The sequence below is a fragment of the Hylobates moloch genome, unplaced genomic scaffold (genome assembly GCF_009828535.3).
Source record: "Hylobates moloch isolate HMO894 unplaced genomic scaffold, HMol_V3 SCAFFOLD_5, whole genome shotgun sequence".
Classification (NCBI taxonomy): domain Eukaryota; kingdom Metazoa; phylum Chordata; class Mammalia; order Primates; family Hylobatidae; genus Hylobates; species Hylobates moloch.
The window spans coordinates 91,279,217-91,294,845 of NW_026652280.1; the positions used below are offsets into that span (position 1 = coordinate 91,279,217).

The 15,629-nt window shown below is 61.9% G+C and overlaps 2 protein-coding genes across 3 annotated transcripts; both read right to left on the bottom strand.

Annotated features, from left to right (window-relative positions):
* Positions 1 to 437: 437 nt before the first annotated feature.
* TSSC4 (tumor suppressing subtransferable candidate 4) lies at positions 438 to 3,741 on the bottom strand. Of its 2 annotated transcripts, none has more exons than XM_032153806.2 (3): positions 3,494 to 3,741; positions 1,861 to 2,017; positions 438 to 1,700 (listed from the first exon to the last, which is right to left on the bottom strand). In XM_032153806.2, exon 3 carries the CDS (start codon positions 1,675 to 1,677, stop codon positions 691 to 693), a length of 987 nt encoding a protein of 328 aa, XP_032009697.1. In that variant the 5' UTR covers positions 1,678 to 1,700; positions 1,861 to 2,017; positions 3,494 to 3,741; the 3' UTR covers positions 438 to 690. The 2 variants fall into 2 exon arrangements, with proteins under 2 accessions (XP_032009697.1, XP_032009698.1); XM_032153807.2 differs by having other exon boundaries at positions 2,164 to 3,741.
* Positions 3,742 to 6,879: 3,138 nt separating this feature from the next.
* On the bottom strand, positions 6,880 to 13,920 carry CD81 (CD81 molecule). Its single transcript, XM_032153809.2, has 7 exons — positions 13,787 to 13,920; positions 10,142 to 10,239; positions 9,277 to 9,351; positions 8,764 to 8,868; positions 8,313 to 8,414; positions 7,559 to 7,645; positions 6,880 to 7,470 (listed from the first exon to the last, which is right to left on the bottom strand). The coding sequence occupies exons 2-7, from the start codon at positions 10,205 to 10,207 to the stop codon at positions 7,408 to 7,410; spliced, it is 498 nt and encodes a 165-aa protein (XP_032009700.1). The 5' UTR covers positions 10,208 to 10,239; positions 13,787 to 13,920; the 3' UTR covers positions 6,880 to 7,407.
* Between the last annotated feature and the right edge of the window lie 1,709 nt (positions 13,921 to 15,629).

Below are 15,629 nucleotides of genomic sequence, written 5' to 3' on the forward strand. Positions count from 1 at the left end.
GGAAAACGCTGTACCCCACCTGGCCCAGATAAAACTGGACCCCAGGCTCAGTCAAACACCTGCCCAGGCCCCCCAACTGCCCACTCACCCCAGCCTCCTCTGTCCACACCCATTTTGTCATCTCCCTTTTGCTTCCCAAGCTGTGGTCTGCACTAGGCCTGGGGCTGATGGCATCATGTGGGCTTTTGGGTTGGGGGAGGGCAGATTCTGTACCCACTCAGGCCCATTGAGGGCACTCGCTGGACACCTGCCACTGAGCCACAAGCCCTAGAGGAGGCCTGGGGTTTCCAACTCTTGCTGTCACCTGGGTGATGTGCTTGGTGAGGGATGCAGGTGTCAGCCACCCTCGAGTGGTCTGGCACCAAGGGTCAGGTGTGGGGAGCTCTTGCTGCCGACTGAGCCCTTTGGGTAAGCAGGGTCCACATATACACAAAGTCTCAGAAAGACCCAAAACCTTTATTGTCCCTACCAGGGAGACAGTGCTTCCAGCCCACACCCCACACCCCAGGAGCTTCAGCAAGGTCTCTGCTGGGGAGGACGCTGCCAAGAGCTGCAGCCAGGGCCGCCGGTGCCACCTACAGGCAGCCTGCAGGCTTCCTCCCATTCCAGCTAGGCAGTGGCCAGGCTGTCCCTTGACCAGCCCCACTGGGATGGCAGTGGTCAGTGTGGTCAGGCTGGGCCATCTCCCTCTCACACCTCAGCACCTGGGTCCTCGGGGCTGCTGCCCTTGTTCCGGAAGTGGTCTCGACTCCGCTTCCTGCTGCCATGGAAGCCAACAGTCTCCACTGGCGGGAGACCTGGCACAGACCCACTGTGGACAGGACCTGGAAGTGCCTCCACCTCCTGCAGGCCCCCATGGGGGCTGCCCCACTCCTCAGCCTCTGGGCTCCCGGGCCCGGCCAGATGGGCCAGCTCCACAGAGCTCTCGTCCCTGTCTGTGGCAGGATTCCCAAGGCCACCCCTACCCGGCTCTCCCACCTTCCCCAGGACTCTCTTCCTCCCGTGTCTGGCTTCGACCCCTCGGACTGGTTTGGTGAAGATGACCCTCCCCTCCCCACAGCTGGAGGGATCCTGGTTGAAGGACACGCAGTCAGTGGGGGCAGCCAGGCTCTGGGAGCCCAGGAAGGCCAGGGCGGCGGCCTGATTGCTCTGCTCGCTGACCTCAGTCACATCTTCCAGGCTGTACTTGGTCCAGCGCTCGGGGTGTGCCACGTAGTCGGGGACCGGAGGCACCCTTGGGGAGGCAGGGCTTCGATGGGCTCTGCCCAGGCCTTCCACTGGAGACCGGCCTGAGGGCGCCAGGGGCCGCTTGAAGCCTCCATTGTCACTCATGCTGGTGTGGGCCACAGAGGATGGAGCCCGTCTGGCCGCCCCCTCCAGGCAGTCAAAGATGTCATGGCTGCGCTGGGAGAAGGTGGAGCTCATGCCTCTCAGATGGAATGGCTGCACCGTGGCTGGGAGGAGGCCTGACGGGGGTGAGGGCGGCTCATCAGGACCTGAATCCTCCTCCTCAGGCGGCCCCATCGGGGACAGTGCTTCCACTTCAGCACCACCGGGCAAGCTGAGGTCAGAATCCGAGTCACTGAGGGAGACTGTGTCGGAAGGCAGCGTGTCATACTCCGTCCGGTGCTCGCCCTCCATGCTGGGGGACGGCTCACCTGTCCCTGCCTCAGCCATGCGTCCCCAGGGCCACGCCACACCTAAACCAAAACAGCCCAGGAAGTTTGTTTCTCAGGAGGAACAGTATTGAGAATGAGTTCCCCCTGCAGATCCACTGCTCCTGGACAAGTGGAGGGTCAACTGACAGAACTGTCCCCCACAGAGTGGGGTCCCGCCTCCCCCTCCAAGCCCTCTTCTCACCTCTCTTGGCTGCTGGGTGCCAGTGGTTGACACTGGAGTGTGACTGGACAGCCAAGTGGGCCAAGTGGACGGAGCCCTGATGAAGGTCCTCAGCGGCACAGACGTGGTCGTCTCAGGCCTCGGAGTGCCCGGGCATTGCCTCTGTTCAGCTGCTCAACTGCAGGTGGGTGGGATGGGGGAAAGGACCAACCTCAGACCGGAGCGCACATGTGTGAAACAGGTGCCGGGCAGGACCGACCTGAGCCTGGGTTTTTGGAGCCCCTGACAGGTTAGGACCCAGGGTAGGGACTTTTGACTCGTTACCTCATTTAATCGTGCCAACCCTCTGCAGACAGGCTTGGAGCTACTAAGCGATTCTGGTAGTAAGCAGCCACCCAGGGCTTGAACCCAGGGCTGAGATCAGGCCGGAGGCCACTTGCTGTGCGGTGTGAGCAGTCGGTATTCCACAAAGAGCGTGCACCTTCCTGACCCACGGGGAAAAGGTTTGCTCCTATTTGCTGGAAGATCCCCGGGAGCTCCCAAGGAAACTGCAGCCAAGGCCATGGCATCTGAGGGTCAAGCTCTCAGGAAAGGGGGGTGTCGACCATCACCTTGAGCAGCCCTGCTAGGCAGAGGTAAATCCCCACAGCTCCTGGAGCGACCTCCAGTAGCCTTCCTCCTGTAACACTCAGCACATACCCTGCCTTTCCAGCTGAGCAGACAAGTGCTGCCTCCTGCACCCATTTAGTGGCGGAGTGCCTGGGTGCCTCAGAGCTTGCATTTCCGGGCAAAAAAGACGGCCCAGCCACACCTTTCTGCACTGTCCTCGGCCATCCATCCACTGACTCCTCTCTTGCTACCAACGCTCCTTGCCCGCCCAGGGTGACCTGTGTCTTGTGCACCCAACAAGGATGGGGTCAGGGGTACTATTAGGGGCTCTTAGTGCCCCCCCACCAGGTCAAACACAGGGAGGCCTTCAATTCCTCTGAGGCGTGACTCTCCTCAGTGAAGAAGCCACCCCAGTGAAAGGGGATACCCAGCACCCCCCACTGTTGACCGCTTTAAAGCTGGCAGGAACGGGGCGGGGGAAATAATTTGCCCAAGTCACACAGTATGTTGCAGACGAAGCTGGAGTTGCAACCAGAACCCTGCTTCCCAGATTCGCACTCCCGTCCTCTGCAGCGGAACGCCGCCGCGGCCAGAAGCAGCCTGGTCAGCGAGGCACTCCGAGGGGGAGCGGGGATCGGGCTGCAAGATAGGGACTCCAGTAGTCCGTTTCTCGGGGTTCTCGGCGAAATCCGGCAATGAGTGGAAGGCAGAGTTGACTCCTTCACGTCCGGAGGCTGAAGGAAGCCGTCTCTTTCTCCACATGAACGCACAGCCCGGCCTTTCTCCACTATATGTGCCAGCAAGACCTCCCCGCCAGAGAACAAACGAACTCTCGGTGCCAAGTTGGCTCTCGGTGCGAAGTCGGGCTGGACAGGCCCGCGTCCGGGCCTCACAAGGATGCTGTGGGTCCCAAGGGCCCGGCCGCGAGGTACGGGGGTCGGCGAGCACAGCGGGGCCTCCGAGCTCAGGTATTAAAGGTGCGCTCAGTGACCTCCCGGAGGCTTGGCCGGCCCGCACGGCCCGTTCTCCCTCACCACAAACCTACCGGCTCAACGCTGCTCGGCAGTCTCCATTTTCGTCGGCGCCGCACCTCCGTCCGGCGCGCTCAGCCCTTTGGGAAACCGAGTGCTTTGCCGGCCGAGCACCACGGCTTCCGCGCCTGCAGAACTACAACTCCTACAAGGCACTGGGCCGCCGCTCCCGACGACTGTCGGGACGTGTAGCCTGTGCGCATGCGCTCGCCCCTCTACTCCTCTCCACTCCCCGGCCCTTGGGTCCGGCTCGGAAGCAGCCCCGGAAACGGCGGCATTTGTTGGAGAAACAAGACCGGAATTGACCAAGAAGAACAGGAAGAGGAGGGGCCAGGCCTGCAATTCCCAGAATGCTCGAGGGCTAACCGACAGCCAGGCCGGCTTCCCGTGGTCTCAGCGCCACCTGCCGGAAGCCGCAAGAACAGCCGCCGCCTCAGTCAGGAAGTGCGTCATCTCGTACGGAGGACGAATGGCGTTCCCGGCACTTCCGGTCCTGACCGGAAGCGGTAGCTGTCGCTCCTCCTGGGTTTCGTCAGTGCTCCGAGGCGGGGCTCCCCAGCATCCCACGGTCCCGCTCAGGCCAGACGCAGAGGCGAGCCCAGCCCGAGATGAGGACGCGGGGTCGTGACCGCTGGGCCACGGGTGAAGGGGGTGGCCCTGCTGGACCCGCTGGCTGGGCCGACGCTTTCCCAGCCCTAGGGGTTTGCTGGGCCCTGGCCGCAAACTTGTGGGGCGTCGTCCTCGGGGCCACTGCTTGGCCACCCTCACACTCCTGGGCCCTCAGCTCTGGTGCATTGGTCCGGGCTCCAGGAGGCACTGAGACGTCCCCCGAGGGCGCTGCAGGGCCCCCCAGGGCCAGGCCCTTCCAGGTCCCCGGTCCTCCCGGGTAGGATGGAGGACGCTGAACGCTCCTCAAGCTTCCAAGTCGGCCGTGGCTGGGTGGGCGGCAGCAGGGAAGGTTTGGGCTCCACCATGCTTGGGAGCCAGCAGCCTGGCCTCGCCTGTCCATGGCACGGGGCAGGTCAGCTGCCCGCCCTGAAAGGGAGAACGAGGACCCACTCTCCCTTCGACAAGCCGCGTCTTCCTTGGCCACTGGACCCTAGGTGGTTGGCACCTTGTGCCCCTTCTCAGCTGGGAGAGTTCATGCCCCACACACTCAGGGAATCTGAGTTCCCCCTGGCTGCTAGACCTCTGGTCCCTCTAAAAGGCTCGAGAGAGAACTCCCCCGGGGCCTGCTGTCCTGGCATCCGCTGGGAAATAGGATTCAAGGACCTGCTGTGGCTCAGCCTAGAGAAAAGGAGGGGAAGCAGGACCCACTCCTCGGCCCCCGGTCTGCTGTGCACCTTTGGGATTCCTTAAATTGCTGTTCCTTCCCCACAGGGAACACAGCGGAAAGTAGAGAGGGGGCTCCTTGGACCATCCCGTTATCCCAACCAGTGCAGGCTTCGAAGTTGGGAGCAGCAGGGGAGCTGCTGAGAGACTCTGTAACCCCCTAAAATGCAGGGCTGGGGACAGTTTTCAAATTGGCCTGCAAAGAGGCTGCTGGGAGCCTTAGACATTCATTCCCAGGCACTCATTTCCTCCAGGGGACGGTGAAATGTGCCAGCACCCCCCTCCCCACAACTAGGGAAAAGCAGCCTGACACAGAGCAAGCCCCACCCCACGATGTGGAGGAAGATAGGAGAGTCTAGACCAAGCCCATTGGCTGGAGGAGCTCAGACAAAGGGAAAAGGACGGGGGAGTGCAGGGGCTGCTTAGCCCGAGACTGTCCGCCCCCAACCACCGCTCGCTGGTGGGCTGGGCGGGTTCCCTGGTAGCATAAGGTCTTTCTTCCCCTCCAGCCCCTTTGAGATGTGGCTCAGGCTTCAGCCACCAGCTCCTCAAAGGAACATTTACAGGTAATAGATGGGCAGGGCAGGGACCCTCAAATGCTCGGGAGGGGGCAGTGTGTCCATCCTTTACCATCCCTCAGGAGGAAGAGGAGTCCTGCAGCGCACCCAGCCCCTACCCCAAGTCCATCTCATACTGCACTCCCTGGCTGCCCGACCCCTCCTGCCCACCTGCTTACACTGTGTGCCCCTTGTGTGCCCGAGGGGCAGGGTGGGAGTGGCTGCAGGCCACACAGGGCCTCTCCCAAAAGAGAACACAGAGAACGCTCCCAAAAAGGGACCTTGCTACCTGGAGTTGCTCCCTGGTTTAAACCCAAAGTAAAATTCTAAACAACCCCAACCAACTGAATGGACACCTCTTGGCCAAACGCGTTCTAAAGTAAACCTGAAAAGCTAGTTCAGGCCATGATGACTGTGGGTGGCTGAACGTGCCTCATAGGCACAGCTGACCAGCAGTCACATTAAAACAGAGACCTTAGGGCGGTGCGGTGGCTCATGCCTGTAATCCCAAAATTTGGTGTATCACTTGAGGTCAGGAGTTCGAGACTAGCCTGGCCAACATGGCCAAACCCTGTCTCTACTAAAAATACAAAATTAGCTGGGTGTAGTGTTGCATGCCTGTGGTCCTAGCTACTCGGGAGGCTGAGGCAGGAGAATCGCTTGAACCCGGGAGGTGGAGGCTGCAGTGAGCTGAGATCACAGCATTGCACTCCAGCCTGGGCGACAAGAGCGAAACTCTGTCTAAAAATAAAGAGACCTTAAGACTCACAAAACAGACTCTGTAGTAATAAGATACCAGTGTGACAGCAGGCCCTGAAAGAAACTGAAGTATTTTACCCCAAAATATATTTCTCGGATGTATTTTGAAATGGCTCTGCAAAGCTGTCTCCTGGGAAAATCCACATTCTATAGAGAATCCCCCTCCCTTTCCAGGTCTATTTCCTGATGCAGGAGAGAATTAACTAGATTCTGGTACCTTTTTAAGTCTGATAAGAAACGTTTACAATCTGGTGGCTTCATCTGCATAATAATCTTGGTCTCCACAACTCCTCTTAACCAGACAGTCCATTCTATTGATTTCGGGTCTTTAGATAAACTCAACCAACTGTTAATCAGAACATCTTTTAATCCGCCTATGACCTGAAAGTCCCTCCCCTTCAAATCGTCCCACCTTTCCGACTAAACCAACGTACGTCTTAGATGTATTGATCGATGTCTTATGTCCCTAAAATGTATACAATCAAGTAGCCGGACCACTTGGGCACAAGTTCTCAGGAACTCCTGGGGCTGTGTCACAGGCCACCGGTGCTCATATTTGGCTCAGAATAAATAACTCCCCAATTTTACAGAGTGACTCCTTTTGTGAACACCAGGGATCCCAACCCACCCCCCCTCACCCTGGACCCCACAGAGTCCACAGAGCCAAGCCCCACCCGTGCTGGACTCCCCTGCCCTCTGGCCAACCCCTAGGTCTCAGACGCCACTGGCACTGAGGGGCTGCACAGGCCTGGTAGCATGCCTGATGTTCCTTCTTTATTAAATGACGGATTCAGGATGTTGTGATTACAGTTGAAGGTGACGTGTTAGAAAGGACAGGTGCACGAAGGCAGAGAGTGCCCATAGACTCGGCTCTCGAACCGAGGCAGGAGGGAACAAGGTGAGCTGTACAGCCCACAGGACGGGCGGGCTGGGTGGACACAGCCCCCCAGGTTGGCCAAGCTGAGTCTCTGGGTGAGTGGCTCCCAGGAGAGGCTTGGCTGAGCAGGCAGAGCACCCTGGGACCCCAGGGCCAGAAGGACCCCTGCCCTCCAGTCCCTAAGGCCCAGGCCCGTCTCCACTCACACACGCCACCTACATGTGACGTCAGCCCTGAAAAGGTAACAGGAAAGTTCAGAACAAAAAACCTCAAAACTAAAAAGGCTACTTGTAGCAGAGTAATACCGGAGACGTTATATACACAGGCGGTGACGGCCCCCTCGGAAGTGTCCGGGTCACTTGGGGGGCACTGCAGAGGTCCCTGCGGCCAGAGCTGCGGGGCCTCAGTACACGGAGCTGTTCCGGATGCCACAGCACAGCACCATGCTGAGGATCATCTCGAAGATCTGCGGGAGGGTGGTGGGGGCGCGGTCAGCACGAGGCCCCGCGGAAGGGGCAGCCCAGAGCACAGGCCCTCCGCCCCCGCCCGCTCACCATGATCACGGCGACCACGATGGCAGCAATGCCGATGAGGTACAGCTTCCCGGAGAAGAGGTCGTCGATCTTCCGGTGGCAGTCCTCCTGCAGGGGTGGCCAGGCGCGCGTGGTCAGGGACCGGGCCTCGGCTCCCGGCTCCCCGTTGTCACGCAGTAATCCGTGGTCACCACAGAAAGTGCAGGGGGGAATCCTGGGAACAGCCCCCCACCCCCCACCCACCTCGGAACAGGTGGGTGCAGCGGCCTGGCCTCTGCGGGTTTCTATCTTCCACCCGTTTTAACATAAAGGCGAAATGCCTGGGACACGCTGTGCCCTTTTCCACTGAGATCACGGTCATTGGTGTCACTAGACCCCTAAAGCATCACTGATGTGCACCCAGCGACGACTTTCACTGAGGTCTCAGCAGGAGACTTCCACAGGGCGCTATACGGCCTGCAGGCCCTGCCAGCTACAGGCTGTCAGGGGCGTCCACACCCATGAGTGCACACGTGGAGCTGGCGGTGCAGGTGAGTTCCCACCCCCGAGAGGCTCCACCTTCTTCACCCGGAATGCGCAGTACAGGGTGCCTGCCTTCCTCGTGGGCCAGATGCCGTCCCACCCCGACCCTCCCAGCAGAGCAGCCCTGACAGGGGCCATGCCACTCAGTGTGGTCGCTCCCTGTGGGGCTGCCGTGTGATCTGCCCACCCCCAGGACCCCACCCAGGGGCGGGACATGTGGAGGATCAGGCGCGGCCCCGCCGGCCTCGTGCACCTTGAAGAGGTTGCTGATGATGTTGCTGCCCGAGGGACACAAGTTGTTCTTGAGCACTGAGGTGGTCAGAGCAGTCAGCGTGCTGGAGCCACAGCAGTCGAGCTGCAGACGGCAGGGGTGCAAGGTCAGCCCTGGATATGCCCAGGGGGACGGTGGCTCTAGGGAACCCACGGGGAGGTGGCCAGGGGTACGCGGCGCTCCCCACTGCAGAACGCATCCAGGGGCCAGCCTTCTTCCTCCTCAGCTGCGCTGCTCAGAGCTTTCCGCACCTTGGGCCAGCCTGGCCCACTAGGTTCCCACCCGAGGACCAGTTGAGCCCAGGGGTCCTGGAGGTCCCAAGGGTGCCTCCTGCTCCTGAGGTCTGGGCGGAGGCAGGATTCATCCAGGACAAGACACACCCCAGCCGGGTTCCCAGGGCCCTGCTCCCCGCCCTCGCCCCTGGGGGCCGCACCGTCTCGTGGAAGGTCTTCACCACGGCCTTGGCGTTGTTGGCGTCGTCATCCACCACAGCCTGCTGTAGGGCCTGGTCATAGAACTGCTTCACATCCTTGGCGATCTGGGGGAGGGGTGCGGTCACATGCACAGGGGGAACCTCCCCCTCCTTACCCCCACCCCCGTCCCACCCGAGGTGGATGCACTTTTCCCAGGCTCTCCCTGGGCAGGGTGGCTTCGAGGCCAGACCCCAGAGGACAAGGACTCCGCACTCTCAGCTGCCCCGGGAGTGCTGGGACACGGGAGGCTGGCCTTGTGCTCAGCCCCAATGCTGCCTCCTCCATAAAGCCCCTGGAGATCTTCCTAGCAAGTGGGACCCAGGAGGAGCCCAAAGAGCTCCCACAAGCCATGGGTCAGCCCCACCCCCACCCGCGACAGGAGAGGAGGGTGCCCCTCACCTGCCCCACCCGAGACAGGAGAGGTGGGTGCCCCCATCACCCACCTCACCCTGTCCCCGCGCACCCAGGCTCACCTGGTCCTTGTTGACAAAGCCCCAGATGCCGGCGGCCACCTCACAGGCAAACAGGATGACCAGGCAGGTGAAGAACTGGAGCCAGGCAGTGGCCAGAGGGAGGAAAGAGGGCAGGCTGTAGGCGGGGCCCAAGGACACACACCCAGGCGCCCAGCAGGTGTGTGTGTGTGAGGGGCTAGTGGGAGCCACCAGCCCACGAACTGACCGGGAGTGAGCGGCTTGTGTGAAACCCTGGGGCACAGAGCCTAAAACTCAGCCCAGGAAGGAGCCGTCAAAGCCCACGATGTCCCCATGCAGCACCAGGCTCCACAGGACGGGGTGGATGGGGCGGGGCGCGAGGTTTGGGATCACAGGCTGGTGAGTCCAGGATGTCTGCAGCCCCCAGGGAGGCATGTGCAGCAGTGTGACCCCTGACTGATCTTCCCCACCCCCTTGTTCCTGCTCCCCACGGGAAGGGGGAGCCATGGGCTATGCCTCAGTTTCCCCCACTGGAGACACGGGCACAGGCTCCCTCTTCCTGGACTGGCCAGGCCCTGGATGGCACAGCCAGGCCTGGGCTTCCCACTGGGGGTGCTGTGCCCGGGACGCCGAGGCTGGCCTCAGGGCTAAGGCTTGCTCCCTGTTATATTTGTGGCTATTTTTTGACAAAGAAAAGCAGTGATGTAGGAACTGGCCACGATGGAGATCAAGCACGGTGGGATTTAATTTAAAAACCAAACAACCAAACGGGAAAACCAGGGCACAGGAGCCACCTCCCCCAGAACTCTAGGTTCCGTCCTGAGCACCAGCTCTGCCCCCTCCTCAGGGCCAGACGCAGCCCCCAGTCCCTCCTCGGCCCAGGTGCAGGCCCGCCTCCCTGCCTTACCGTCCCCAGCAGGCATTGGGATTCCTGGATGGCCCCGTAGCAGCCCAGGAAGCCAACGAACATCATCACAGCGCCCACAGCAATGAGGATGTAGATGCCTTGGGGGGAGAGAGACACCAGGTGGGTGCCTGCACACTCGTCACAGCCCAAGACCCAGGAGGGTCCTGGGTGCCGACCCCACCATGGGCCACCCAGCTGGGAAGATGTAGGGTTGCTGACTGCCAGGGATGAGCAGCAAGGGACCTCACATCCCAGCCTAGCCCGGTGAGTTTTCTGTCCCTCAGTTACCTCTTCCATGACACAGGACGGAGACTAAGGAGGCCACATGGGGACTGCGCGCCTCATGAGTGCTCTGAGTGTTGGCGACAGGTGCTTCGCAGGGATGACACCTGCGGTGTGGCCTGCCACCTGCCACACCCACCACCCACCGCCTGCACCTGCCACCCGCCACCCACCGTCTTCACGCGCTCCCAAAGCCTCTGGGACTTGGCGTGGGGTGGGAGTGGCATCAGAAGGCACAGGGTGGGCCCCCTGTAGGCCGGGGTTTAGGGGGCAGCCCAGGAACCGGAACTGGAACCAATGCTGCCTCCCCAGTGTGGTGCGAGAAGAGGGTGGGGGGACCTGCTGGCTCCTGTCTCCAGTGTTGGCTGCACAACAGCACTTCCGTTACGGGACCTGCATTTGAACCTGGCTGCTGTGTGGGAGGACCAAGTTGGCTTCCTAGGCCCTGGGCTGAGGGCTGAAGCCCAGCACCCCACCTGGGACAGCTGGACCAGGGCGTGTAGGCCAGCCCTCCCGAACTCCCCCACACCCCTTGGCTGGGCAGCACGCACCTGGGGAGGGAGAAGGCGCCATACAAGGGTGGAGGGCGCACCGTGGGCCCAAGACATGGGCCCGGCCACCCAGACAGGGCCCTGTACCCTCGGGACAGCTATCATGTCTCTCAGTGCCTGCCCACTCCCCTATCCCTCAGCAGGCGGGGGCCATCTCCCGTCACTGCGGCAATGCGGAAGGCAGCCCAGGCCCCCTCCTCACAGCCAGGCCCATTGTCCCTGCCCAGCCAGTCCAGGGGAGAAGGTGCCTGGGGCAGGACCCACCGCCAGGCCGAGAACATGCCCAGATCTGGGGCTCGGCCACCCAGCCTCCTACCTGGCCAGATGAAGCCTCTGCCAGGAATGCCCCACAGGTGGCCACCTCCTTATGGGCATGGCGCCCAGGAGCCAGGTCCCCCTCCCCTCAGGCCCTGACACTCCTGGGTTGCAAGGTTGTATTCACTCAGGGGTGCAGGTCAGGAGGGACGCATTGCCTTTTTTGGTCCTGACAGGAGGTAGGAGGCCCAGGGCTGCCAGACCCCCTGCCAGGCCCCATCCCCACCCCAGGGTCCTCTCTAACGCCCTCAGTCCTAACCCACCGCACCCATAGCGTCTCTGAGGGGAGTGAGCCCAGCAAATCCAACCTGTTCCCAGCGCTGGAAAAAAAAGCCCTTGGCAAAGCCCGGCCCACATCGGGGACAGCAAGAGGCACCAGAAGGCCGATTCTGGAATGGGCGAGGACTTGGTGGCCAGAGGAGCTCCAAGGGGTCCCCATCCAGTGGGGACCTAGGCAGAGCCCATGTCGGGCGTGGCAGGTCCTGCGGTGGTGTGGCCAACACAACCACAGGCTCCTCCAACCCAGGGAGACCACAGCCAAGGACCGAGGGTGGGTGGCTCTGGGGCTGGAGCTCTGATGTGACCACGGTGACACCATGCAGGTCAGACACCTGCTTCCAACGCCAGCCTCGCCCTGGCATCGTGGGGGCAGCACCACTGCCCCATGGGGCCTCAGCACAGCCTGTGACCTCTGCTTCTGCCGAGAGTGGGGCGCAGGAAGGAGGCCTGGCATACCTCTCTGAGGTGTCCCCTGTCCTTGCCCCAGTCCGAAGCCAAGTGACTCTTCAGCTCCTCTCCGGCCACATGAGGCCCGACGCCGACCCAGCAGCAGGAGCTGCTCCAGCCACAAGGCTTGGCCGCCGGGTGCCTGGAGAGTGACCCCTTCCAAGAACACCTGCCTCACACCCACAGGCCCCAGGTCCTGGAGAAGGGGACTCGGTGGCATGGGCAGCCCCTCCTGTCCCTGGACAGGAGTATGAGGAACGTGCTGGGGCAGCCTCGTACCAGGCCGGGGATGCTGTGGTTGTCACTGGCTGGACTGGTGGCCCTGGAGGACAAGGCCCAGGATGGCTGGGAGACCCTTCTGGACCCCAAATATCCTAATGATCTGGGGAGTGGGGAGCAAGAGGCCCGGGAGGGGCCTCCAGTAGAGATGCACCCTCAGAGATAAGAGGATGCTGGCCGGGCTCTGCCGCCCACAGCCCAGGCACATGGGCAAAGCTAAACCAAGTGCTTCTGAGGACACAGGCAGGAGCGCCCCAGCTGCGTGCAGGGGGTGGTCTCCACACGAGCCCCTGGGACAAGCAGCCTTTCCCGTCCTCCTGACACACACCTGTGAGGGCACCAGGGCCCCGACAGAGGCCAGGAACCTATGGGCAGGGCCATGGGACCCTCTCCAGGATCGGCTGGGCCCAGAAACCCTCTGTGGGCCACAGGCTCCTGTCTCTGGGGAGGACACGGACTATTCCTGTTGACACTGTCTGGACCCCAGCACTGGCCATCTGACCCATGAGCGGGGCATAGGGAAGAAGGAACGGGCACGCCGTGTGGCCAGGGCCCTCACCTGGCTCTGGGGTGACTGGACAAAGAGGCAGGACGGTGAAGGTGTGGGTCCATTTTGGGCCTCCTGGGGCCCTGGTTCAGCAACCAAGCCAAGCAGCCTCTGTAACTGGTGGGGGGCCTGGCCCTGCAGCTCCAGGCCTGGGGGCACCTGCCGGCTGAGGGAAGCCCTGAAGACTGGGGACACACAGGCTGCCCGCCTTACCCACCCCTCAGCCTGTGAGGGCAACAGGGCCATCCCAGGGGCCTCCTTTAAAGGACAGAAGCATCTCAACAAATGCTCCCAGAGCCCCACCAGCACCAGCCCTGCCAGGGGCACCAGGAGGAAGGGCGCTGCTCTGCACAGTGAGACAGCACTCCTCCTCCTGGCCTTGCCCCTCCCCTCCTCCTCCTCCATCCCTCCTGCTCCTAGGGGCGGGGAGGGCAGCCCAGTCCCCCACATGCAGCCTAATAAGGCAGCAAGGTGCAGCTGCCTGCAGGGGCAGCTGAGTCACACCAGCCTCTGGGGCGTCTCCACCCCTCCCCTGCCCTGTCTCCACCCCTCACTGGGTTCCATCCCTTGAGCTCCATCCCTCCCTCCCAGGCTCCACAGCCCCAGCTGCCTCAGCTGCTCAGTGCGGCCCAGGCATCCAGCCCCACCCTTCCCAGGGAGCCTCCCCCGAAATAACCCCACACTTAAAATAAGCAAGGTCTTCACACAGTCCCTGCCCAGGCCTAGCTGCCACCCCCTGCCCTGGCTCAGACCAGAGGAGCCAGCAGGCCACAGGCCCACCTCCATCTCAACCCTCGTGCCCAGAGCCCTTTCCAGGGCCACCTCCCTGCCCAGACACGCCATGCCCAACTATCTTTCAACCTCCATGTCCCCACCCAAAAGGCTAGGACCTGCCCCCTCCTGGAAGCCCTCCCTGAATATGTCTGCGGCCACATGTGCACTCACCTACATAGAAGGTGTTGGGCGCGGGCTTGTCTCCCAGCTCCAGATACAGGAGGTTGGTGGTCTGCGGGTCATGGCGGAGCCACAGGGCCACACCCAGGATCACGCCTCCAGCCAGCTGGGAAAGAGCAGGAACACTGTCACATGTTCCAAAGGCACTGCAGCAGGGAGTGTGCCCGCCCCATACGCATGGCCTGAGCAGCCTCCTGCCTCGCTGAGCCACCCGCTGGCTCGCGAGCAGGAACCAGGTGTCAGCTCTGCTGCCCTGGTTTTTGCAATGCCCTGAAGAGCCCCGGGAGTCAGGAGCATGGGGCGGGTGCTTTGGCCGCCATCTACTTGGAGTCTGGCCCTGCCCTGCACCTGTGGAGTGCCACTCCAGGGCAGGACTGCCAGGAAGACACGGGATGCCGGTTAAATCTGCCTCTCAGACGAAAACGGAATACTTCTTTAAGATAAGTGTGTCCCAGATATTGCATGGGACATACAAAAAAATAATCTGGGGCTGGGCGCGGTGGCTCACGCTTGTAATCCCAGCACTTTGGGAGGCCGAGGCAGGCGGATCATGAGGTCAGGAGATCGAGACCACGGTGAAACCCCATCTCTACTAAAAATACAAAAAATTAGCCGGGCGAGGTGGCGGGCGCCTGTAGTCCCAGCTACTCGGAGAGGCTGAGGCAGGAGAATGGCGTGAACCCGGGAGGCGGAGCTTGCAGTGAGCCGAGATCACGCCACTGCACTCCAGCCTGGGTGACAGAGCGAGACTCCGTCTCAAAAAAAAAAAAAAAAAAAAAAAAATCTGGTGTTTATCTGAAGTTCAAGGTGAATTGGATGCCCTGTAGTTTCACCTTCCATATCTGGCCAGAGGCGATACCAGGACCTGAGCATCCCAGGAACACCGCCCCCTCCTGCAAGGGTGTGGCAGCGCCCCAAGAGTTCTGAGCTCGCTAGGGGACTGCCTCTGTCTGGGGGTGCTGAGAACTCTGGGGTGGGGGCACCCCATCTTTGCTGCCAGGAGGAGGGGGTAGGATTTGATGTTACCGGGCCAAGCTGTAGGCACCAGGGCCTGCGGGGTTTGTGGGATACATCCCTGCTGTGGGATGTCAGCCCTAGAAAGGGAAACTTGGGAGGAAGGACGCTGTGTGGTTTCCAAGATGGGCTGGGGGAAGGGCACGCAGAAGCCGGCCCAGCGCTGCCGCTCAGCAGCTGGGGCAGGAAGGGGGCTGTGCTGGGAGTCTGGCAGGCGGGGAGGGGGCTCACAGAGAGGAGAGGCCCTCAATGCCAGGTCATCCTGTGCGCACACAACCAACTCTAGCCAGGTGGGGTCTGCCCTTGAGACTGGGCCCCAGACCAGGCCCAGCCCAGCCCACTCTGATCATCCGACCAGGCCAGGCACGTGCCCCAGGCCCCCCTCTGCACGCACCAAGGCCCCCTCTCTCCCTAGGGGCAGTGCCCAGCCCTCTGGTGGTGGGAGAGGACGCAGGCTTGTCCTCTGCTGTCCCTGGTGCCTAGCACCAGGCAGGGCACACTGCAGCCATGTGATCCCCATAAATGACCAGTGACCCCGAGTCCTGCTGCCCCTACCCTCCTCCACTCCAGGACCCCTCCGCCTCTTGCAGATGCTCCTCCCTGCTAGACGGGGTGGGGACTGAGTCCCCTTCAGACCCCTCCTGGGGGGTTTCTTCCTGCCTCATGCATGAAACACGGCCCCACAGCCCTCCTGCAGCCTGGGGACACTGCATCCCTAGGACACAATCGGTCAGTTCCAGGGTCCCTGGTCCACAGCAGGAGGCCCTTGTTGCTAGACAGTCTGGGTGGGTCAGGCTTTGCCCTTGCTGCCCCAGGAGGA

Excerpts from the sequence above, each read along its gene's own strand:
- TSSC4 (XM_032153806.2), bottom strand. The coding sequence starts at position 1,677 with ATGGCTGAGGCAGGGACAGGTGAGCCGTCCCCCAGCATGGAGGGCGAG.
- CD81 (XM_032153809.2), bottom strand. The coding sequence starts at position 10,207 with ATGATGTTCGTTGGCTTCCTGGGCTGCTACGGGGCCATCCAGGAATCC. Across the intron at positions 9,352-10,141 it reads CCCAATGCCTGCTGGGGACG|TTCTTCACCTGCCTGGTCAT; the intron begins GTAAGGCAGGGA and ends GCCTGGCTCCAG. Across the intron at positions 8,415-8,763 it reads TGAAGACCTTCCACGAGACG|CTCGACTGCTGTGGCTCCAG; the intron begins GTGCGGCCCCCA and ends TGCCGTCTGCAG.